At 43.5% G+C, this 26333-nt stretch overlaps 1 protein-coding gene across 1 annotated transcript in view; it reads right to left on the bottom strand.

The window, feature by feature from the left end:
- LOC126212814 (protein-S-isoprenylcysteine O-methyltransferase) overlaps nt 1-26333 on the bottom strand; it is a 29714-nt gene continuing 3381 nt past the window's right edge. Inside the window, exons 2-4 of the mRNA XM_049940225.1 lie at nt 13672-13933; nt 5051-5274; nt 1-926 (exon numbers count right to left, since the gene is read on the bottom strand). Of these exons, the coding sequence (XP_049796182.1) occupies nt 744-926; nt 5051-5274; nt 13672-13933 (669 nt within the window). The 3' untranslated portion in view covers nt 1-743. The remainder of the gene's footprint in view (nt 927-5050; nt 5275-13671; nt 13934-26333) is intronic.

The following is a 26333-nucleotide window of genomic DNA, read 5'->3' as shown; positions in this document are numbered from 1 at the left end:
TTTGGATAGGTTAAAAAAATTTAATACTGTACAAAAATACATGGCATACACAGCAGTAACATACTTTTATCGCTTTATATATCTGCAAAAGTCATCCCCAAAGTCCTGTAACCAGGTTGGAAGTCCTAATTTCTTCAGAGCATTTGCAAGAGCTGACCAAACCTGACCACTTAACAACAATCCTGCGCCTCAACACTTCTATTCACAACAATACTCCAATGCTCAAGTTATGCTCTACATTTTTGATACCAGCTGCCATTCCCTTACAGAGTTTGAATCTGCTCTCAGTTAATTACTCGTGCCCCCTCCCTATATCATGGTTTCCAATATAACTCTACACTTATACCTGTAAATCTCTCTTCCCCCCCTCCCACAAAATTTGCTATAAGGAATGATATCAGAGTTACATATTGACACACGTCTCCCCTGAGTTAGATTTTTTCTACTACAATGCCATAACAAATTTACTGGCATTCACTGTCAACAGTTCACTTTTAAGGTGAGAATCTCCGTTCGATATTTCCTCATTTTAAAAATATATCTGCATATGCAAACTTATTTAAATCTTCACAGTTCAATGCAGTTATCCAAAGTTTAAACCCCCACCCCACCCTGCAAATTCCTGTTATCGCATGTTAGAAGTGTCAGCTTAATTTAAAAATATAATAATTTATCTCCAAGAGCAGAGTCCATCAATCAGCATGCAGACAGGTTTGCTACAAAGTCGCAGGCTGTGGCAGGAACTACTTGCTGAGCTTGTATCCGTGGATGCCAGGCAGGCCTGTTGGGACTTTCTGCTGGTAGTCGTAGTAATCCTCCCCGAAGAAGGTCAGCAGTGTCGCCTCCTCGACGAGGACGCGCTCATCGAAGAACCGCCAGCTTGCTACTAGATAGCCGACTGTGCACACTGGGTTCACCAGCACCAACTGGAACAAAGAAGCAATCATTTCAGAGAGAGAGAGAGAGAGAGAGAGAGAGAGAGAGAGAGAGAGAGAGAGAGAGGGGGGGGGGGGGTTGGGGAAGAAAAGGGAAAGTAAGAGGGTGGGGGGGGTGGAGGCGGCGAGGGTGTTGGATGCGGCAGGGCTGTTGGACGCGGTGGGGTGGGGGGGGGGGCACGGCAGAGTAAGTGGGAGGCAGAGAGGGTGGGAGGCAGAGAGGGTGGGAGGCAGAGAGGGTGGGAGGCAGAGAGGGTGGGAGGCAGAGAGGGTGGGAGGCAGAGAGGGTGGGAGGCAGAGAGGGTGGGAGTGAGCATAGAGGAGGGAAGGGTGAGTGGAGAAAGGAGAGATGGCAGGCAAAGGGCGAGGGATTGCAGGTGGGTTAGCGGGGTGGGGGAGGGGGAGGGCAGGTGGTTTAACGGGGTGAGGGGGGAGGACTGGAGGGGACAGTAGTGGGAGGGGTGAGCTGGTGGGACGGGGGAGGGCAAGGGGTCAGACGGGGGAAAGTGTGGGGGGTATGAAGAGGAAGGGAAAGGAGGTCGTGTTGAAGAGGGTGGATATAGAAATGAAAGGGGTGGTGAAGGAGGGTGGCAGTGTGGTTTGGAGAGGGAAGGCATCGAGATGAAGAGGGAGATGGAGAGGGCTGGGTGGGAATGGACTGGACGGGAGGGGGATATGTGGAGGTGAGGAAGTGAGAGGGAGGTGAGCCGGGGGGAGGGAGGCACGAGAGAGAGTGGGAGGGTCAAGTGAGAGAGGAAGAATGGAGAGAGAGATGAGAAGAAGAAAAGGAGTGGAGTATGAGGGGGAGAGGAAAGAGTATGTATCAGAGTAGTGAGACTACATCTGCTATGTACTTTGGAATCATTTCTCAACAAAAGAAAACCATGTGTCCCATTAAGAAATGATACCATTGGAATAAAATGAAATTCAAATTGGGAGGACATTAAATACAGTGTACTGCAAGAATCGGTACTGAGCCCATTCGTGCTCTCAAACTACAAAAATGAATTGGTTGTGACATTAGAGGACACATTAAAAGCTGTGATGTTTGCTAATGATACAAATATATTGACAATTGGCTCAAACACAGCAAGTAGTAGAATGTGACAGGCTTACTATTGGTTCACAACAATCAACTTATATGTTAGTCTTAGGAAAGCTCATATTATGCAAATTCCAAAGAAACATGTACCCGAAGTAGAGACCAATGACCATGTGCTGCATGAGGCTACCTGTGTAAAGTTCCTAAGTATTCAGATAGACAACAAACTGAGGTGAAAACAGTATATAGGAAAGTTAATCAAAAATGTTTTGCCTGGCTTCACTCGGAAACCTCTCATTGTGTCGACCCACTGACAGGATAAGTCTAGATTTTACGTACTTTCATTCAATTGTGCCCTGTGGCCCAATCTTCTGGGGAAATCCCACTATGGTGAAAAGAGCTATTTACAGTAAGAATATAGTGTAAAATTGATGACAAACTAAGTTGTATAAGCCTCTCCTGGTTTAGCGTGGTCCTCACACTAACATGTCGGTACACGTTCTGCCTAATGGCATTTGTAGTGTAATGATTACGCAGCACTCCAAGGGAGGGAGGCATATCCTTTTGTCTTGTTACTGATGATTAATACTAGCAACAAAAGTAATTTACATAGTAACAAAGCACTAACACAATATAACATGTCTAATATAAATATTGAAGTATTGTATGTCGTTTTATTTTATTATACACACTGGATCCAAACTGAGGGACAATGCACATCTTTGGCACAGTGAGACAAAACACCTGCTCAGTGGTGTCAACAAGTATTCCACAGGTTGACAGTGTGGAGATGAGCAGACTTCCCAAGAAAATATAGCATAACAATACAGGCATATTGAGAAAGGAAGATACAGCAACATTTGTGAGCAAAAAAGCTAGTGCAGTTTGAGCTACCGTCATCTCACACTTGTGTAAGTTGTTAATGTATCTGAAGTGTGGACAAATTGGCAGAAAAATGCTCCTATTGGAGAAAATGGCAAATATTCTCCTGTTTAAAAGATTCTGACTGGAAAGTGGGTAACCAGCTGCCTCATTCTACCTTCCACAGCACCTTTAAAAATTTTTCCAAAAACTTTAGCCCGCAAGCATTTTCGTACTCTTTGTTGTAACATTCAGCTCACCTCTCACACCCATAAGTACCCCTAACTATAACTCGGTCCATCGCTCTAAGTCGCACATCCCCGTCCATTCCAACTTGGCCACTCTCACTCACTCATTCAGTACAACTCATTGTCATTATATCTCTGTGTGTCTGTGACGATCTTCGCCTCCTGTCTCACAGCCACCATCTCCTCCATTCTGTTTTGCTACCACTGTCTCCTCCCACTGTTACTGTCTCCCTCTTGCTCTCTCTTACTACTACTACTACTACTACTACTGCTACTATCTCATTTATCCCTTCCCACTGCTGCTGCCTCTTCTCACTGCCACTATTTCTCGATTTCTTGTTCTCGCTGTCATAGACTGTCTCTCACTATTGCTGGCTCTCACCCACTTTCTCTTTCTCATTATTTCTCCCCCTTGGCACTGTCTTCTCCACTCTTTTTCCCAACACTGTTCTGTCACTCTCAACCATATTCCACTGCCACTGTGTCCCTCTCTTTCTGTGACACTGCCACTGTCTCCTTTGCTCTTTCTATACCACAACCACTGTCTTCTCTCTCGGCATAAAAAGTGTTAATACTTTCCCAATGCCACAATTTTTAGGAAAATTTTCGAAGGTGCTGAGGAAGATAGAATGAAGCAGCTGATACACCACTTTTCATCAGAGTCTTCTGCACAGGAACATATACGTCTTTTTCACCGGGCGCTGATGACCACGCAGTTGAGTGCCCAACAAAACAATCATCATCATCGTCTTTTTCGTCCTTCGATAGGAGCAGTTTTCCACCGATTCCCTTCTTTTCCCTGCAACAGCAGGGCACATCTCTCATATGAAGAGAATTTTATGCGTCAGTAAAATTCTGATAATTTACCTTTGTGGAATGGAAATAATGCAAACCTTATTTTATGTGCACAAAAATTTTGCGTTTGGCTTAGTACCACAATACAGGGTTCCCAGAACCCTCCCGATTATAATGGAGTTACTTTATATCATATTTTTCTGTGTTATATCACTTTATAAACTGTGTTTTCACCTCACACCAGATTTTATATGCTTATTTTACATCTATACGTAGGGTAACTTTGAACCTCTGAATATTGGAAATGGATAAAGATAACAAGAAAATTTTCACGGTTTTTTGAGATCAGGATCTTAGGAATAATTTGTAAAAACTACACACATCTGCTATGGATAGCTGTCTTTAAATCCACAGCTGTGTTTTGGTACAAAAAAATGGTAAAAAGACCTTTGAGAGTTTCAAAGGAATTGCCCACGAAGTAATGGTACCAACATGGGCCACTTAAGCCCAACCATGGATCACATCAAATGCAAAAAGAACCAACTGCTTTGCTCCATTTGCCGAAGCAGGAGGAAGTGTGTAATATTCATACTTTGACACTGTAATGTAGGATAGTGACACTAAGACAATCTTTCTGTTGAGTACGCAAATGATCTCTAGTCCAAGGGCTATTCAAAACACCTGACCCTACCTTTTTATCGGCAACAGAACTTAAGACATAGGCCCTGGAAAAATCCCGCTTTTATGTGCTACCCATTTTGGTACGTATTAGATAGCACTTGCTGTGTTAGGCAACACCTAGTGCAGAATGTTTATTTCTGAAATACGGTTTAGAGGAAATAACATTATTCTCCATATAGCTTCGGTGATGGATGCCGGAAAATCAACGTGGAGAAGCAAAACGATTGAACTGCTGTTGTGTACAACTAAGACCAACCCATGACTCACAAAGCTGCTAGACTGAAGCAAAACTGAATTCAGGATTAAAAAAGCAGCTTCTGGAAAGCTACTGTGTCTAGGACCAGAATAAAGTTTCATAATCAGATTCCCAGCAGACATCAGGTAACAAACTGTAAACCTCTGGTGTTCCAAAGCAAAGTGAAATAGTAACTAAGCAGCTACTTCTGTGCAAACTACCAGAACATCTGGCGAGAGAGCTCATCTCCTACCTGTGTGCCCAGGCTCCAGTAGAACCAGCCGACGTAGCTGGGGTGCCGGCAGAACGCGTACACGCCCGTCGTCACCAGACGGTGGTCGTCCTCGCGCACGCTCTGCACCACGTGCGTGAAGCTGGTGCGCGCCGTGAACATGGCCGTCTTGCGCAGTAGCTCCCCGCCCACGCACAGAACGGCCCCCACCACAGTCACGGGGAGGAAGTAGTCGTACTTCACAGCTGCCAACGAGAAAGTCGAGCTGACGAACCACAGTGTACAGCCAGTTTCGGGCACTTCTGAGAGTATCAGGTCACTAGAAATGATTCTCAGGGTATCGAAGAATCGTAGTACACAATGCAGACTCGAGACTGGAATATCAACAATATTAGGAGAAGGATAATAATATTATGAAAAGGATGGCCTGATACTCACCATATAGCAGAGGTGTGGAAATGCAGACAGGCACAACAAAATGACGACTAAATAAATTAAGCTGTCAGCCAGAAGGCTTCCCCTTGATCATTGTCTCCGGCCACACCCAGAAGAGGGCCTTCTGGCCAAAAGTTTACATGTTTAGTAGTCCTTTTGTTGTGCCTGTCTGCAACTCAACATCTCTGTTACATGGTGAGCAGCAGTCTGTCCTTTTCATAATATTGTCATTATTCCATCCAGGATTTTCCATTGTCAGGAAAAGGATAGATTGCTACTCACTGTAAAGATGACAAATTAGTTGCACGCAGGCACAATGAAAAGACTGTTACACATTATAGCTTTCGGCCAAAGCCTCACTCATCAAAGAAAGCACGCGCGCGCGCGCGCGCGCGCGCGCACACACACACACACACACCATAAACACATGACTGCTACCACTGAGAGTCACCAGTGATAGCAGTCTCATATATATATATATATAAAAACAAAGATGATGTGACTCACCAAATGAAAGTGCTGGCAGGTCGACAGACACACAAACGAACACAAACATACACACAAAATTCAAGCTTTCGCAACAAACTGTTGCCTCATCAGGAAAGAGGGAAGGAGAGGGAAAGACGAAAGGATGTGGGTTTTAAGGGAGAAGGTAAGGAGTCATTCCAATCCCGGGAGCGGAAAGACTTACCTTAGGGGGAAAAAATGACAGGTATACACTCGCACACACACACAAATATCCATCCACAAGGCTTCCCCTTGATCATTGTCTCCGGCCACACCCAGAAGAGGGCCTTCTGGCCAAAAGTTTACATGTTTAGTAGTCCTTTTGTTGTGCCTGTCTGCAACTCAACATCTCTGTTATATTTGTGTGTGTGCGCGAGTGTATACCTGTCCTTTTTTCCTAATGTCCCTCAGCCCCCTCCCCCTCTATTCACTTGACCAGAGTCCTTGTGACTTTTCTTTTCCTGAAACTGAAAAGTCTTAAAAGGACATCATTTTGGGACTCTAGAGAACAGTCAAAAGAATGTGACTGACATGTTAAAGGCCCTACCAGTTAAAGCCCTTCAGCACTGCTATCAAAATTTGTAACAACGCCTCTGCCAGTGTATAGTTGCCAGAAGGGAACTACTTTGAAGATGACTTTTCTGTTTGTGCTTTGAGGAAAAAACACTTTCACAGATTTAAAAAATAAATAAATAAATAAATAAATAAAATAAAAAAAAATCTGTCAATACTTTTCCCACACATCTTGTAATTTATGCAAGAAGTGGTTAAGTGACTTTTGGGGTGTTTTTCATGCTGACTTGAGGCCACTCTGAGTGATTGCAAATAAGAAGCAGAATATTTTAAAATTTAATTTTTGTTGGGGTCTACAGCCTCAACATGTTTAGGGAATGAAAATCTGGTCCAAGTAGATTCTATTCTTTTTATTATCCACGCAATTGGGCAACTTCAACCGTCGGTCATTTTCAAGCACCTGTTCCTGTTCATGTTCGTATGTTCAAAAATGGTGACATTGCTTTATACACTGAAGTGCCAAAGAAACTGGTACAGGCACGCATATTCAAATACAGAGATATGTAAACAGGCAGAAGACGGCACTGTAGTCGGCAACGCCTATAGGCCTATAAAACAGCAAGTGTACGGTGCAGCTGTTAGATCGGTTACTGCTGCTACATTGGCAAGTTATCAAGATTTAAGTGAGTTTGAACACGGTGTTATAGTCAGCGCACAAACGATGGGACACATTGCCTCCGAGGTAGTGATGAAGTGGGGATTTCCCCGCACAACCATTTCACGAGTGTACTGTGAATATCAGGAATCCAGTAAAACATCAAATCTCTGACATCGCTGTGGCCGGAAAGAGATCCTGCGAGAACGTGACCGACGTTGACTGAAGAGAATCGTTCAGCGTGATAGGTGTGCAACCGTTCTGCAAATTTCTGCAGATTTCAATGCTGGGCCATCGACAAGTGTCAGCATGCAAACCATTCAATGAAACAACATCAATACGGGCTTTCGGAGCTGAAGGCCCACTCGTGTACCCTTAATGACAAAGCTTTATGCCTCGCCTGGGCCCATCGACACCGACATTGGATTGTCGATAAGTGGAAACATGTTGCCTGGTCGGACGAGTCTCGTTTCAAATTGTATTGAGCGGATGAACATGTACGGGTACGGAGACAACCTCGTGAATCCATGGACCCTACATGTCAGCAGGGTACTTCTGAAGCTGGTGGATGCTCTGTAATGGTGTGGTGTTCGAGTAATATGGGACCCTCGATACATCTAGATACGACTGACAGGTGACACATATGTAAGTGTCCTGTCCAATCACCTGCGTCCATTCATGTCCACTGTGCATTCTGACAGACTTGGGCAATTCCAGCAGGACAATGTTGCACCCCAAACGTCCAGATTTGCTGCAGAGTGGCCCCAGAAATAATCCTCTAAGTTTAAACACTTCCACTGCCCACCAAACTCCCCAGACATGAACATTATTGAGCATATCTGGCATGTCTTGCAACATGCCCCCTCGTACTCTTACGGATTTATGGACAGCCCTGCAGGATTCATGGTGTCAGCACTACTTCAGACACGAGTTGAGTCCACGCCACATCGTGTTGCGGCACTTCTGCTTGCTAGCAGGGGCCCCGGACGATATTAAGCAGGTGCACCAGTTTCTTTGGCTCTTCAGTGTACGTCAATTGTCTACAAGCTATCACATATACGTATACCTTATAGCTCAATTTATTATGTATCTTGAGCTTCCAACTTTTTTTCCATGTCCTAATACATCAATAGTACATGTGGACAGCTATGTGTGTATGTGGCACATAAACAAAATAACAGCGTATACGATTACATCCATTAGCAGACACAGACAGAAAGCTACCATATGGTAGTACAGGCATAGCTGTTACGGAGTGACCAGAAATATTTCGAATGCTATCGGTGGATAGTCAATAACGTTAAGTAAGCTACTGGCATATTCTGTTCATTATTCTCACAAGCGCTATCTTATTAAAAGTAGATAATTAAAACTCACACTTCATATGTTGTGCCACATTATAAATTACAGTACATTGTCCAACTACAAAATATTATCTCGGGGCCTTTTAATGAGGTGTGCCGGTCAGTCTATAACATAAAATAATGCTGATGTAGCAACAAATATGTCGTGTGGCACATTAGAACCAGTAACAGATTATATACTAGGCACTCCTTTTTTTCCCTTACATATGGTTTTATAATGAAACTGGAAAATCATAGTTGGACTACATCATGTCAGTACAGTTATTTTGACACTATATAACAGTACGAATGTGAAAGCTACGGGAGTTACGTGGAGGAGAGTGAACTCCTTTGGATTGCCGTGTATGGGCCATCTAAATGAAAGTAGTGGCTACAGTTTTGACAGAAATAGCCTCATTTAGAACACATAGCCTTATAGTTCTACCCGATTCATAGCTCATATGTTGTGTGTCATGTTAAACATACAAATGCAACATTCATTGCCTTGCTAAAAAAAAAACTCCTCCTCTTCACATAACACCTGTAGGTTACATCATCCTTACCGTAATATATTGCTGAAATAACTGTACTGACACAGTGTAACCCAACTACGGTTTTCCAATTTTATTATAACATCATATGGGAGAGGGGATGCGCCTGGTATATGTGCTGTTTTTGGTTCTGATGTGTCCCATGATATATTTGTTACTACATCAGTATTATTTTATTTCAGAGACTGGCTGGCACACCACATCAAATAGTCGTTTGTAGTTGGACTTTGTACTGTTATTTATAATATTACATGTGGCATGAGACACAATGTACAGATTTCGATCATCTACCTTTAGTAAGATAACACATGTGAGAATAATGAACACAACGTGCCAGTGAATATTGCACCAATAGCTCATTTAATGTTACAGACCACCCACAGATAGGATTGTAAAAATCTTTGGTCTTACCATAACAGCTGTGTCTTTTCTACGATATGGCAGCTTTCTGTTTGTTTCAGCAAATGCACGTAATTTGTGTACATAATTGTATTTATTGTATTGTTTTTGTGCCACATGCACACAGAACTACGGTGTATAACTGTCCCTGTGTACCAGCAATGTATCAGAATGTGAAATGAAGCTAGAAGCTTAACATTGTAAGGGGTCCGTAGGTCCTTACTATAACTTTGCACTCGGCACAGGTCGATAGGGCGAACAATCTATTGTGACGTGTTGCGAGATCGAGTGTCGAGTTACGCCAGAGTGGTTGGCGGGAATGGTGTGTGTGTGTGTGTGAAGGCCATTGTTGAAATACAGGGTCTTTAACCAAAAAGGGTGTCGCCATTGCCGTGGTTAGACCCCTAAGTAATAGATTAATACCGGGAAAGTGAAGAAGTGTCATTATGAAAGTGATCAGTGACGTTACTAGTGCCGATATTTGGTTTCGCGTCTACCGCGCCGGCCTAACCTCGGATTGCAGTGTTGGATGCAGTGATGGATTAGTGTGTGACGATAATGGAAAATGAAGAAAGCCTGTGCTGCGATTAGCCGTAATTAGATATGTATGACGAAGGCAGTGGCTGTCTCCTTTTTTGTGTTTTGAGAAGAATATAAGTTCATAATTAGTAAAACTGTGTCGGTGTTCCTCATTACCAGACATTCAGTATTATAGTATTGAGCAGAACGAACTGGAAAGTAACAACTTCCGTAGCAGTAAATTCCGATTACCAGCCCCATTAGGTTGACGGTCATGTTAATAATAAATATTGAACTGCTACTCGATCACATCAGGTCGGGATAAAATCGGAGGTGTTACAACATGCATAACTTGAGTGACAAAGTACACGTATATGCGAGAGTCTGTAGATAACTGATGTATAAAGCAATGTCACCATTTATGAATGTATTACGGGTGTTTGAAAATGACCCACAGTTGAAACTTGCCAGCTGTGCAGATAGTACAACAAATACAGCCTATTTGGACCATGTTTTCATTCTCATGAACCAGAATGTCTCTTTAGACATTCTCACCCAGCTGTTGCCCTCTCTACTACTGCTCTGTGACAAGCAGGCTGTGGACACGCCTATCTTCCAAGAGGACAACAGCCACATTCTCAATGCTGCACACGTACATTTCGGGTACTGAGAACATTTGGGCTCTGTTTCACCACGACTGGATCACCAAATCACCCCAGCTTAATACCATAGAAAATACTTTTTTTTTTTTTTTTTTTTTTTTTTTTTTTTTGCGCGCAGAAAACAAGTTTACTGGCAATGAATGTTACATTGATGAAAAGACTGGACTTTCTGCTAATTTTTGACATAATCACTGTTGCAACTGATTCACATCTGCATGCACTGTGGCAGTTTTCGTATATCCTCATCACAGAACTCTCCTGCCACATCATGCAGGTAGCACTCTACCTCGTTTTCTGAGCCACAATAGGTCTGGTAATACGTTCCATCCACGTGTAACTTTAATCAGAAAAAAAATCAATAGGTCCTACATCTGCACTGTAGGGAGACGGGTGATCAGTTGTCGGAGGTGTAGTATGGGGACGAGTGTTTTCTTCAAGAATACACACTCCCTTCGTCAGCATCCCCTCCGTCAATTCTGAATGGCACAATGCAGTTGATTTAAAGTATCACAGTGGCGAGCAGCATTTATTGTTGTGCTGGTATGCATATACTTGCACAACAATACACCTCTTCTGTCCCAGGACACAATGACCATAACTTTACCGACAGACAATGTTTGTTCGAACTATAAGGCGTCGACAAATTCGAATTCCGACCTCGACGAGACTTTTCCTTAGATTCAGGCGTCGTGTAGTGTACCCAGGTTCTGTCACCTGTGACAACTGAATCCAAAAGTTCCTCGCTCCGTTCACCGTATCACTACAGGAATCTGCAGGCCGCTCGACACGCTGCCATTTCAGGTCTGCGGTGAGCGTTTTGGTGACCCACCTCCACGCAAACCTCGCAATAGTGCAAATGTTTGATCAAAATCTTGTCGGTTGACTCTTACCGACTTTAGGGATCTTACTCCAATCTTCGAACATTTCTTTCTCCATTTTTGCAATTGTTTGAGATCAAACCGAAGGCAGACCAGAACGCTGTTCGTCAGTTACGTCTGTATGTCCGCCCTCAAACACTATGACCCACTTTTCCACGTGTTTGATAGCCGTACACTGTGGCCCGTACGCTTCACATAACTGAGAACGAATGTCAATGGGCTCGGCGTGCAAAAAATGGATCACTTCACACAACTCGCATCTGGTGAGAGAAGTGAATCAAGAATGAGTATCACAGTGGATCCGGACTGGGGGATTTAAAATGGGGGGAGGCACAAAGCTACATGCCAGTGTTGCCACATCTTGCGTAAAAGTGTTCCTCACAGCTCCAATGCTTTGGAGAGCTTATTTTCTGGACATGTCTCGTATCTGCAACTATTTGGAGCAGAAAGTTAAGTGTATCAAAGTATTTGTACACACAAAAAATATGTACACAGGAGCATTGCCACTGCCACTGTCACAACTGCACGCTCTCTGGTTCAGTAAATGTCCAGCTGTGAAAGCACTAACGTCATTCTATCGTGTATTCCCTTGTCGTACCCTCAAAATGGGAGCGCTGTAATAAATGATCGCGCTGTAATAAATAATCCCACGAAATGTGAAGTGTGGGCAGTAATAAGACTTATTCTGGCATAAAACATTTCAGCGGCAAACATTCGTCATCAACTGTATACGGTCAAAATGTTATGAGCAAAGGTCAAACAAATATTCATGATAAACAGCCTTCTGTTGTGAGTAATGGATCTTCTCAAAAAAATTGATGAAACAGTTCATGAAAATAAAAGATTTGCCACCTCTGAACTTTCTGAACATTTCCCACAAGTTTCTCACACCGTTTTGTACGAGGTTGTCACTGATTAACTTAGGCTATCGGAAGCTCTGTGCTCGGTGGGTACCGAAAGTGCTCACAGAGGTCCACTAAACCAAACGAATGGGCTGTCTTAAGACTTCCTTTCACCCTATAATGCAGGTGGTTGTTTTGTGACTGGTATTCAAACTCAGGTGGTATACATAAACGCTACAACCAAATGATAGTCAACGGCTTGGGATAAACTAATTCGCCATGCAGGTCAAAGAAAGATCGTCAAACTTCGTCATCGAGGACAGTTATGGCTACAGGTTTTTGAGATGCTGAGGGAGTTTTGCAAGTTGAATTTGTGGTGTGTGGATTGACAATCACTTCCGATGTCTACTGTGAAACTTCGAAGAAACTTTATTGAGTCATTCAAAAAAAAAATCTCGTCATATGCAGACATCCAGTGTTGCATTTTTGCAGGACATCGCTTGTCATCATGGTGCTTGAAATACTATAAAGATTTTGAAGCAATTCAAATAGGACATTTTTGATCATCTGCCTACAGCCCACACTTGGTGCCAAATTATCATCATCTCTTCACTAACAAAGAATTGGCTTGCGTCTCAGCACTTTTATGATGATAACAAACTTCAAAATGCTGTGAAAGATTGGCTATACAAACATAAGGCAGAGTTTTATGAAGAAGGAATTTTAAATCAGTAGCAATCTGTTCTTTTCATAATGCTATCATTATTCCGTACTTTGATTTTCTATTGTGTAACGTAACAGGATAGATAAAATTTTTACTCACCAAACAGAGACAGCAGAACACACATATAAAAGGCAATCTAAATTTGCAAGCTTTTGGAGCCAGTGATTCTTTCTTCAGGCAGAAAATACGAAGAGGAAGAAAGAGGGACAAAGGAAAAAGTGTGGTGAGGCTCAAGAAAAGGGGAGAGTTTGGAAATGTTGCCAGAGCACCGAGGCAGGAAAGACTTACCAGATGGGATCAGGGGTTCTGGGTGACTCTTCCAAACTCTCTCCCAGTCCTAAACCTCACCAATCCTTTTCATTCATCCCTGTTCCTTCCCTTTCAAACTTTCTGCAAAGAGGAGGAGCCACTGGCTCTGAAAGCTTGCAAATTTCTGTATCCTTTTATATGTGTGTTCTCCTGCCACCATTTGGCGAGTAGATTTTTTATCTTTTCAATTATATTATATTATTTTCCAAATTTGATTATTCTCATTGATTTATTAGCCCTTGGGATCATTAACTGAGAACTGTTGACTTAAAAAACTGGAAACTAGGTATTCAAGTGTATCTTACTCGGAAAGAAATACCACTCGACAGCAAACTCCAGCCAGCTGGCAACTGCCGCAATCCCGTACGCTGCACTGTGGTTCAGGATGAATGAGTCGACCGACAGTGTCTTGGGGTTGGTGGCCGCGATCGTCACGAACTCGGACCAGTGGAAGAAAGCCATAAAGCAGACGTAAAGGCCGAACACGGCCCACGACCGGCCGCCGGCACCCACAATGTAAAGGCCGACAGCAAACGCCCAGGCGAGAAACGCCGCGCGCACTGCAATCTGTGAGAGAAATTATAGTTAATAATAATAACATTTTATTCAATATCGAATGATTCATTTCATATATACACTACTGGCCATTAAAATTGCTACACCACGAAGGTGACGTGCTACAGACACGAAATTTAACCGACAGGAAGAAGATGCTGTGATATGAAAATGATTAGCTTTTCAGAGCATTCACACAAGGTTGGTTACACCTACAACATGCTGACATGAGGAAAGTTTCCAACCGATTTCTCATACACAAACAGCAGTTGACCGGCGTTGGCTGGTGAACGTTGTTGTGATGGCTCGTATAAGGAGGAGAAATGCGCACCACAACGTTTCTGACTTTGATAAAGGTTGGATTGTAGCCTATCGTGATTGCGGTTTATCGTATCGTGACATTGGTGCTCACGTTGGTCAAGATCCAATGACCGTTAGAAGAATATGGAATCGGTAGGTTCAGGAGGGTAATACGGAACATCGTGCTGGATTCTGGACGGCCTCGTATCACTAGCAGTCGAGATGACAGACATTTTATCTGCACGACTGTAATGGATCGTGCAGCCACGTCTCGATCCCCGAGTCAACAGATGGGGACGTTTGCAAGACAACAACCATCTGCACGAACAGTTCGACGACATTTGTAGCAGCACGGACTATCAGCTCGGAGACTGTGGCTGTGGTTACTCTTGATGCTGCATAGGAGCGCCTGCGATGGTGTACTCGATGATGAACCTGGATGCACGAATGGCAAGATGTCATTTTTTAGGATGCATCCAGATTCTGTTTACAGCATCGTAATGGTCGCATCCGTGTTTGGCAACATCGCGGTGAACGCACATTGGAAGCGTGTATTTGTCATCGCCATACTGGTGTATCACCCGGCGTGATGGTATGGGGTGCCATTGGTTACACGTCTCGGTCACCTCTTGTTCGCATTGACAGCACTTTGAACAGTGGACGTTACATTTCAGGTGCGTTATGACCCATGGTTCTACCCTTCATCCCAGCAAAACCCTACATTTCAGCAGGATAATGCAAGACCGCATGTTGCAGGTCCTGTACGGGCCTTTCTGGATACAGAAAATGTTCGACTGCTGCTCTGGCCAGCACATTCTCCTGATCTCTCACCAATTGAAAACGTCCGGTCAATGGTGGCCGAGCAACTGGCGCGTCACAATACGCCAGTCACTACTCTTGATGAACTGTGGTATCGTGTTGAAGCTGCATGGGCAGCTGTACCTGTACACGCCATCCAAGCTCTGTTTGACTCAATGCCCAGGCGTATCAAGGCCGTTATTATGGCCAGAGGTGGTTGCTCTGGGTACTGATTTCTCAGGATCTATGCACCCAAAGTACGTGAAAATGTAATCACATGTCAGTTCTAGTATAATATATTTGTCCAATGAATACTCGTTTATCATCTGCATTTCTTCTTGGTGTAGCAATTTTAATGGCCAGTAGTGTACAAAACAGGTTACAATTCTTGACACATAACACAACATGACCTTCTTCTCAATATGTAACTGATTAACAAAATGATTATACTACAAACAAAATCTTTTGCTTAACTCTATACACATATTTTTTCACGGCAAGTCTTATTCTGCTTTTAAGTATGATATTATTCTAATCTATAAAAGAGTCTTTGTAACAGGAATTCCTTAGCTGAAATATGAGCTTCATTGTGCAAAACGTCATAACTGTACTGAGCAGTGCACTGGCTAATCTTAAACCTGCATAAAGTGGACCCTTTTCATAGTGTGCTGTGTTGTAGCTGCCGATGTGTAATTTTTCCTTTATTCTAGTACTGTACCGATGCAAATCAGAACAAATGTTGGGCTGCAGTATTTTAGCAAGTAATTTGGCTTTTAATCTACATGCCTGGTACGGTTATCACACCAGTTTTTGGAAACAAGCCACAACATGATTCCTTATATTTTGCTCCACAGACAATTGTTATAGTACCTCTTGGTTTATGCTCCCCAAATTTCTATTCCATAATTCATGCGAGAGGAAAATAAAGCGTGGTATGCTGTCTTCAAGACAACAGTGTCTTTGCAGAACTTGCTATTCATATTAACTGTAAATACACTCCTGGAAATGGAAAAAAGAACACATTGACACCGGTGTGTCAGACCCACCATACTTGCTCCGGACACTGCGAGAGGGCTGTACAAGCAATGATCACACGCACGGCACAGCGGACACACCAGGAACCGCGGTGTTGGCCGTCGAATGGCGCTAGCTGCGCAGCATTTGTGCACCGCCGCCGTCAGTGTCAGCCAGTTTGCCGTGGCATACGGAGCTCCATCGCAGTCTTTAACACTGGTAGCATGCCGCGACAGCGTGGACGTGAACCGTATGTGCAGTTGACGGACTTTGAGCGAGGGCGTATAGTGGGCATGCGGGAGGCCGGGTGGACGTACCGCCGAATTGCTCAACACGTGGGGCGTGAGGTCTCCACAGTACATCGATGTTGTCGCCAGTGGTCGGCGGAAGGTGCACGTGCCCTGGGACCGGACCGCAGCGACGCACGGATGCACGCCAAGACCGTAGGATCCTACGCAGTGCCGTAGGCGACCGCACCGCCACTTCCCAGCAAATTAGGGACACTGTTGCTCCTGGGGTATCGGCGAGGACCATTCGCAACCGTCTCCATGAAGCTGGGCTACGGTCCCGCACACCGTTAGGCCGTCTTCCGCTCACGCCCCAACATCGTGCAGCCCGCCTCCAGTGGTGTCGCGACAGGCGTGAATGGAGGGACGAATGGAGACGTGTCGTCTTCAGCGATGAGAGTCGCTTCTGCCTTGGTGCCAATGATGGTCGTATGCGTGTTTGGCGCCGTGCAGGTGAGCGCCACAATCAGGACTGCATACGACCGAGGCACACAGGGCCAACACCCGGCATCATAGTGTGGGGAGCGATCTCCTACACTGGCCGTACACCACAGGTGATCGTCGAGGGGACACTGAATAGTGCACGGTACATCCAAACCGTCATCGAACCCATCGTTCTACCATTCCCAGACCGGCAAGGGAACGTGCTGTTCCAACAGGACAATGCACGTCCGCATGTATCCCGTGCCACCCAACGTGCTCTAGAAGGTGTAAGTCAACTACCCTGGCCAGCAAGATCTCCGGATCTGTCCCCCATTGAGCATGTTTGGGACTGGATGAAGCGTCGTCTCACGCGGTCTGCACGTCCAGCACGAACGCTGGTCCAACTGAGGCGCCAGGTGGAAATGGCATGGCAAGCCGTTCCACAGGACTACATCCAGCATCTCTACGATCGTCTCCATGGGAGAATAGCAGCCTGCATTGCTGCGAAAGGTGGATATACAATGTACTAGTGCCGACATTGTGCATGCTCTGTTGCCTGTGTCTATGTGCCTGTGGTTCTGTCAGTGTGATCATGTGATGTATCTGACCCCAGGAATGTGTCAATAAAGTTTCCCCTTCCTGGGACAATGAATTCACGGTGTTCTTATTTCAATTTCCAGGAGTGTATATTCTTTGACAACTTACATACTAGAGTGTCAACACTTGTGTACAATTTTAGACTGCTTAAACCGAGAAATTTTACACTAATGTCCTTTTTTACTAACTCGTTGTCTATGTATCATGTAATTTCATCATGAAAACTACTGTTGTTTAACTCCATGGGACATGTTTTACTGTTTACATTTAAGTGGCTTTCATTAAAGTACTGAACAATTTCATTTGTCACATTATTACAATGAATCTCTAGTTCATTAAATGATTCCTTTTTACATACATCATCTACTGTTCCACAGAGCACAGAAGCAGCCACTCATGGACTAGTTAATATAGGGAGGAATCTGTCAGGGTGAGACAGAAACAAAGTGCATACAAAATATGTGTCTTTCTCAGTTGCTATTTGTCACTGTCTACAACAAGACAAGGAACAGGAAAACAGCTGAAGCTTCGGGTCTCGTATGAGAAAATGAAGATAAGGAAAGGAAGGAGAAATAGTTTCTAGTATGTATGGGGAATGAAAGAAAGAATTATTTTTTACCTTTCACTATCTGTTGCACCCTCTACAAGCCACAGAATGTCAAATATACAGTCTGTGTTCTTTCTTTGTTTTTCTCTAGTACCTGTTCATGGTGTGTCCGAGTGATTTAAAGACACCCAGGAGCCCGTAGAAGACGAGAAATAGTTGGGCCGACCATCGTCACGAACAACTACAGAAATTGTGGCGAAAGTGCACGGAGTGATCCAGACGGAAAGGAGGCAAACAACTCACAATGTTTGTGAAATCATTGGACTTTCATACCGGATATATCAAAGCATTCCAGCTAAAGAATTAAACACGTGACAAACTGCAGCGAAGTTTGCCACCCGGCTTTTGAACGCCAATATCGAGACTGAATCACAAACAGAGGTTCGGCGACCCAAATTTCCTGTCGACAATCGTAAGCGCTGACAAATCAAAGGTATACAGTTAAGACCCTGGAAACAGCAATCTTAGCAATAGAAGACACCACCTCTCCACAGCCCTTCGCAGCATAATCAACTAGTTTGCAGAACTGTCGCAAGTACTTTCTTCTGTGTGGTCAGAAAGTCACAGGGAAGTTCCATTGTGATGTTTTGAGGCACCTGACAGAAGCCATTACATACAAACAGTCTGAAAGATGGGAGAACAAACACTAGCTGCCTCATCGTGACAAAGCATCTGCACGTGCCTTGCCCACTGTGAGGGAATTTCTGGAAAAAACAAGACAACTGCCCCTACTCAACAGATCTAGCCCTTTTCTATTACTACTTCTTTCCGGAAATGAAATGAAATTTGAAAGGGTGGTGTTTTCACTCCACAGCAGCCATTCAAGTGGTACTGCAACTCATTTTCCACACGATTCATTCAGCAGATCTACAGCACTCTTCCAGCAATGTGAGGATAACTGAAACCATCGAGTACCAGTGTGATGGGAGCACTTCGAAGATGATGGTGGAAATTAAAATGTACGATAAGTTTTCCAATTTTTACAGGAATACACTAAGTAATGTCAGTAGCGACTGGTACTCTGTTTTGACAAGGTGTACGGGAGCTTTTCGGACACGGTACATTCTACCCGAGTGTTGTCAGCTAACAAAGCTCGTGACTGCCACCTCCTCCATATGCAGTCATTACTGGATGGCCCTCTCATAATTAGGGCACTTAAAACCCTACCTCACAGTTCTAAACTAATGCTTTCTGTTCGGCACAGCACTCTTAAAACTACCTCCTTATAAGAATCTGCAACTGTTACGAGCAGACAAGTTAGGAGACTAGCACGTGCTGTGCCTACTTCATTGGCTCCCCCGTACACGTGCAGCCCAATACCGCACATCAGAAATAGAATATCTGTAATCTCATCATAATTTTAACACGAGGTCCCACTATATGCATCTGCTTCTACACTCTGAAAACCACTTTTTGGGTAGCGTATGACAGAGGGTATGTACCACTGGCATGCAGGGGGTGCAGTAAGAATGACTGTTTAAATGCCTCTGTGCATATTATAGTTAATCTAACATTGTCCTCACAATCCCTAGCTGAGCAATACAAAGGGGGTTGTGTCATAACAAAAAAATAACCAATTTTTGACAACGTAATTTAAATGGATAGGTGAAAAATCTACTCACCAAGCGGCGACAGGACAACACACGTATGAAAAGGTTTTACCTGTGGAAGCTTTCAGAGCCAGTGGTTCCTTCTGACAGAATGGTTGAAGGGGGAGGGAACAGAGGTGAAGGAAAGGGCTGGAGAGGTTTAGGAAAAGGGGTAGAGTTCCGAAAAGTCACCCAGAACCCCATGTCAGGGAAGACTTACCATATCAAGTCCATCACAGACATTTCAACACATCTAGACTTGCCCGAGTTGACTATCGGTGATATGTCTGTCAAGTGCAAATGTGATGAAATGACCAGAGCTAAACCGAGACCACACAGACCTCGTGTACTGACAGAGATTGTCAAGCAATATACAGGGTGGTTGTAAAAAACAGAATGAAATTAGCAGAAAGAACCACCTACGAATTAAGCCCTACCAGAAGTCTAGTTAGCACAACGACAATGTGTACGGAGTTAAAAAGAATGGGGTAAAACAGTCGAGCAGCTCTTCATAAGCCACATATTTCCACAGTTAGTGCTAAGTGATGTTTCAGATGGTGCAAAGAGTGATCCCACTGGACAGCAATGACTGGGAATGAGTGATTCGGAGTGACAGCTCGAGCTATATCTGGTGGCATTTCAACAGAAGGGCGCGGGTTTGGCGAATGCCTGGAGAATATTACCTGCCATCTTGTGTATTACCAACAGTGAAGAACATAGGAGGTGATGTTATGGTAGGGATGGGGGGTGCTTTTCTCAGTTTGAGTATAATCCCCTTATTGCACTAAAGAAGATGCTGAAAGTGGAAGGGTACAAACACATTTTACTGCAACTTACTTGCAGATTAGAACTGTGTGCCTGACCGAGACTCGAACTCGGGACCTTTGCCTCCCGCGGGCAAGTGCTCTACCATCTGAGCTACCGAAGCACGACTCACACCCGGTCATTTCAGCGTCACTGTCGTATCGGCGCACACTCCGCTGCAGAGTGAAAATCTCATTCTGGAAACATTTTACTGCATTCTGTACAGTGCACAGTAGACATACAGTTTGGAGATGATTACTGTTTCTATCAACAATATTATGAAAAGGATACTTGCTACTCACCTTATAGCAGAGATGCTGAGTCACAGACAGGCACAACAAAAGACTATCAATCAAGTAATTATTTTCTAGCTATAATAATTGATAAAAAAATAAATTCCGGCCAAAGTCCGTACAGTCCAGAATCGGTATGCCGACGAGACATAATTGCCGTGAGCACTGAGGCAATCGTCCCACCGACGCACCGAGTTAAAGATACTTGTTCGGCAAAACACTGCGTCCTGCTGCGTGAAGAAGTCTGTGAATGACTGCTGCACATCCTCATCTGAAAGGAATCGTCAACCCTTTGAGGCCTTTTTTAAGGAACCAAAGGTGTGATCACATGGGGACAGATCTGGACTACAGGGCAGGTGCCCGAGTGCCTCCCACTCGAGGCCAGCCTCCCAGATTGACCGACCTCTCGTGTCGAATTGCGAACAGCACGGAACTTAGCGCGCCATTCCACAGTGGCAGTTTTTGACAGACATCCCCAACACATTCTTCACTGTCAGATTGATGTCTACCTGGGTTTGTCGTTTGGCAGCCGAGGAAACAATAATAGCACACCGGTCCCGCTCGGAAGCGTACGGTAATAATGTCGCCGCATTTCTGCATTTATCACACACGTGTCACAAAGACACAAATGCCGCACTAATCTCTTGCGTACATGTCGGTGCTCGTATACCCGCATCAGAATCGCGCTACATTGCATATATGCCGCAGCATTCCAAAACTTTTTGATTCGCCCTTATAATATGAAGATAGATACCTGATTTCTGTGAGGTGGCAGCTACTTGAATGCACTAACAGAGGGATCCCAATTGTAGGAAAAAATGTATCACTGAACTGTGCGGTGTGATAACATGATAAAACTGTATTGCAATTTTATATGTTTTGATGGGTTAAATACTTCTGAATGTAAGTGAAAACTTTTTATACATATGGCTGTCTGAACACAGTATTTTATATAACTGGTTTTTGGTTATCTTATTAGTCTTTATTTTATCTCCAATGAGATGATGCATGGTGCAGGGAATGGCAATTGAATCTCAATGTAGAAAAGTGTAATGTGCTGTGAATATATAGAAAGAAAGATTCTTTATCATTTAGCTACAATATAGCAGGTCAGCAACAGGAAGCAGTTAATTTCATAAATTATGTGGGAGTAGGCATTAGGAGTGCTTTAAAATAGAATGACCATATGAAATCAATCATCGGTAAAGCAGATGCCAGACTGAGATTCATTGGAAGAATCCTAAGGAAATGCAATCCGAAAACAAAGGAAGTAGGTTACAGTACACTTGTTCGCCCACTGCTCGAATACTGCTCACCGGTGTGCGATCCGTACCAGATAGGGTTGATAGAAGATCCAACGGAGAGCAGAGCGCTTCGTTACAGGATCATTTAGTAATTGCGAAAGCGTTACAGAGATGATAGATAAACTCCAGTGGAAGACTCAGCAAGAGAGACACTCAGTAGCTTGGTACGGGCTTTTGTTAAAGTTTCGAGAACTACCTTCACCGAGGAGTCAAGCAGTATATTGCTCCCTCCTACATGTATCTCGCGAAGAGACCATGAGGATAAAATCAGAGAGATTAGAGCCCACACGGAGGCACACTGATAATCTTTATTTCCACGAACAATAAGAGACTGGAATAGAAGGGAGAACCGATAGAGGTACTCAAAGTACCCTCCGCCACACACTGTCAGGTGGCTTGTGAAGTATGGATGTAAATGTAGACAGATTTTTAAATACAATGTCAAATACCTATGCGGTAAGATTGGTCACAATGTGGCACAATACAAATATTGCAATGCTTATATGTATGGTTAGTAATCTATCTGAAAGATGACCTCACTAGTGACCCTCAGTGGTTCAATTGCGGCAAGACCATCAGTCGTGACTCTGCAAAATCACTTCTTATCAAAAGCTGTGGTATGAAGTGCCCTGAAAATACACAGTCACTAAAAACCTGCAACAGAAATCACTATCTATGGGTTGGCTACATGTGACATGCATTCCCCCTCCGCCTCCCCCATCTACACGATACGCAGAGGTGACCAAATTCAGAAGCTTAGGATAGAAAACGGCAACAAATACCATCCTTGCTGCAACAAGCCACACTTTGCTACTGGAGCTCAACACAGTTGTACTTCAAGTGGGTTGACTTATGTGCCAACATTTACAGAATGGTTGAAACAATCTTCTTTTCCCCGTGTGCCAGGAGTCTGGAAGGATAAAAATAGTATTCTCGGAGACAGTTTACTATATCACTTTGTTTCAAAGGTTCCGATGCTCTGTAGTGTCTGTGGTATAAAATCTATTTGTATGCCACCAAATACAAGAAATCTACAAGGGTGTGATGAATAGTAATATCTTCCAGATTTTTTATGTGGAAACTCTTTAAAGTTGTTATTTAAAAGAAACTTCACTAACATTCTACATCTTTATTCTTCATGCACACACATTTATTTCTCAACATAGTCACCCCGGCTATAAAAAACATTTCTCATAATGAGAGACCAGTTTGTTGATATTTACACTGTAGAATGTTTCAGTTTGCTGATAGAACCAGAATCTCACCTCTGCTTGCACCACTTCAGCACCATAAAAGTAAAGTCCTCTGAGGTGGTCTTCAAGCTTGGAAACAGATGAAAATAAGATGGGGCCAAATCAGGTGTGTACTGAAGATGATAAGATGACAATGAACTCAAAGCATTGTATTGTTGTGCATGTCTCAGTGCTCGTGTGTGGTCTGGCATTGTCGTGCTGGACGAGAGGGGACCAAGTTTCCTGTGGTTAGAAACTATTACTGCACACTGTTTCTTACACACAAACATGGTTACGTTACACACCTCCACGGTACACACTACAAGTTGGAGCCCTCTAATGGCAGAGGGCTGCAACCTGTGTCAGAAAACTGGCAACAGGCGACCGAGTAATATGCGTGACACGTAACACCTCGACCAATACTGAGAACAGAACACAAAATTCGGAGGCATTACTTTTCGGCATGCCCTCGTAAGTCAGCCACTGGATGTTTCTACCTTTGGGCCTAGGAGAGATGTGTACATTGAAGACTCTGAGGGGAAGGTGGTATCAGCCAATGAGAGTGAAGATGGTTGCTGTACTTGATGAAATAAGTAGGCCTACTGGCAATTTAAAGAAAGATTCATTTCTATTTGTCAAATTTTTAATCCACCTGGTTAGCCACGTTTGTTAGCACATTGCTTCTGGGATTCACGGAGTGTAGTGCTTCGAGAATTTCGGGGTAAATTCTAGAAACACTCGGTTCTCCTCCGTCTCGAACACCTGATATTTCGATGGCAAGGGTGAGAGTCTTTTTACTGTGCCACACACGTCTGTGCGTGCACAAAGCTCAGCTGTCGTGAGGTGCCACGAGCTGTGTCAGACGAGCGGCCCCAACAAGTGGTTCCAAGCAGCATCCTAGAAGTTGTATCAACAAGTCAAAAACATATAGATAATGTTCCATTGTGTGTGGTGTCATGTGGTTAGTTACAGAGACAGTTGAATTGTGTATTATAGAGAGATTTTTCCCTTATGTCTTGGCTCTGCACGAGGCAGAACATATGTAACTGTATGAATGTTTAGTAGATTCTGACATTTATCTTGAAACCAGTTGGCTTGCTGGAGTTTGTACAGAATAATTGTTACTTTGGGACAAGAGTCGAAAAAATGTTGTTGTGAAACTGACAAGAGCCAACGAGTACATAATTTATTTCAAGAATATAGAGCTGGTTAATAATATTCCCTTTGACCTGATACAGTCTTCAGAGATGTATTAAATGGTGAGAGCATCATAGCTGATAACCAAAGGAAGAGGATCGGCTGCACACACAATGTGTAAGTCAACTGGAAGAGACGTGCGAGTCGTGCAACCCAACACTGCACTATCTCCTGTCGTCCAAGACAGTGTTAGAGGAGGTGCATCAGCCCTGGATCAAATCTGCCCGATAGATTAATGATGAAGGCTGGACATTGTTTTTAGGTGCTACCCCACATTCAACTACGTGAATAGTGGTCCGATACCTACGTCCTACTTCAGTTACAAGATTGGGAAACATTCTCAAAATTTCGTGTGGATAATACCTGATGCCAACTAGGAGGGGGTGGGGGCAGTGACATGAAGGGCATCTGATTACTCTCTGTCACTGTCACTGCAAAATCTAGAATAACACAGTACCCATCTGAAGACACAGTATAAGGCCAGGAAACAGCAGAAGTACATGTGAAATTTTTTGGGAAAGGTTTAGGAGGTGGAGGGAGGGAGGGGGGAGGGGGGGAACTGCACTATAGATTTGTGTGCATAATGCTCCAAGTTCTTTCTAGAAGACCAGCAAATAAAGGTAATGGGAATAAGATTAACGGGATATCCCCAGAAAGGAGTGGAAGAAACTGACATCTCAATAGAGCCTACGAAGGACATTTTATTTATCTTCGGTTTTAACCTTTGGCTGAAGGATGTGATGGTTTACAGTATGCATTTACGAAGAATACTAAGGAAGTTTGAGTTTCTCTCATTCTTAATTTTGTTGTTTTTTCTACAACATAATCGAAATAAAAAAGTTAGAGTGATTTCATTTTGCAATTGATTGCACCCCACTTAATGTTTCACCCAATGTCTCAAAAATGGATGAACGAATATTCCAGAGATTTTGAGGAATCATTTCTTGTTGCTTCTAGCAATCTAGATATTTGGGGAAAAAAATTGTGATCAATGTCATCTCGTCCGCAACCGGTAGCTGACTGGTCAGCACGACAGAATGTCAATCCTAAGGGCCCGGGTTCGATTCCCGGCTGGGTCGGAGATTTTCTCCGCTCAGGGACTGGGTGTTATGTTGCCCTAATCATTATCATTTCATCCCCATCAACGCGCAAGTCGCCGAATTGGCGTCAAATCGAAAGACTTGTACCCGGCAAATGGTCTACCCGGTGGGAGGTGCTAGCCACACGAAATTTACATTTTTTTATAATAAAATAAATAACAAATTAACCACAATAACCCTCCGTAATCACTCATCATAATGCTAGAGCTAGACAGGTTGCCATTCAATCAGGTTTCCATATAGAAGATAAAGGCATTATTCACAAAACTTGTGAATGACGAATTTCAGTGACATCCTAGAATTCCAGAACATAATGAGATATAATGAAAAGGAGGATTTTCTCTATGCCAACAAGCATGGATCCCACAACATAAATCTTGCAAAACTCAACTTGCAAATTTCTAATATGACATTCTGAAAGCCATGGATGAAGTGGTAGAAGTTACATATTGGAGCCCCCTTGCAGTTTCAATATGGCACAGATGTACAACATTAGTTTATGTTACCGGTCAATTTGTTTCCATAACTTTTATTTTTAGCATTTGTAGACTTATCAAAAAGCTTTTGACAATGCTGATTGGAATACTCTCTTTCAAATTCTGAAGGTGGCAGGGGTACAATACAGGGAGTGAAAGGCTATTTACAATTTGTACAGAAAGCAGATGGCAGTTACAAGAGTCGAGGGACATGAAAGGGAAGTAGTGGTTGTAGCCTCTCCCCGATGTTATTCAATGTGTATATTGAGCAAGCAATAAAGGAAACAAAAGAAAAGTTCGGAGTAGGTATTAAAATCAATGGAGAAAAAATAAAAACTTTGAGGTTCGCCGATGACATTGTAATTCTGTCAGAGACAGCAAAGGACTTGGA

The sequence above is a fragment of the Schistocerca nitens genome, chromosome 11 (assembly GCF_023898315.1).
Source record: "Schistocerca nitens isolate TAMUIC-IGC-003100 chromosome 11, iqSchNite1.1, whole genome shotgun sequence".
Taxonomy (NCBI): Eukaryota; Metazoa; Arthropoda; class Insecta; order Orthoptera; family Acrididae; genus Schistocerca; species Schistocerca nitens.
Note: the sequence above shows the minus strand (reverse complement) of the source record. Positions and strands in the feature narration are given on the sequence as shown.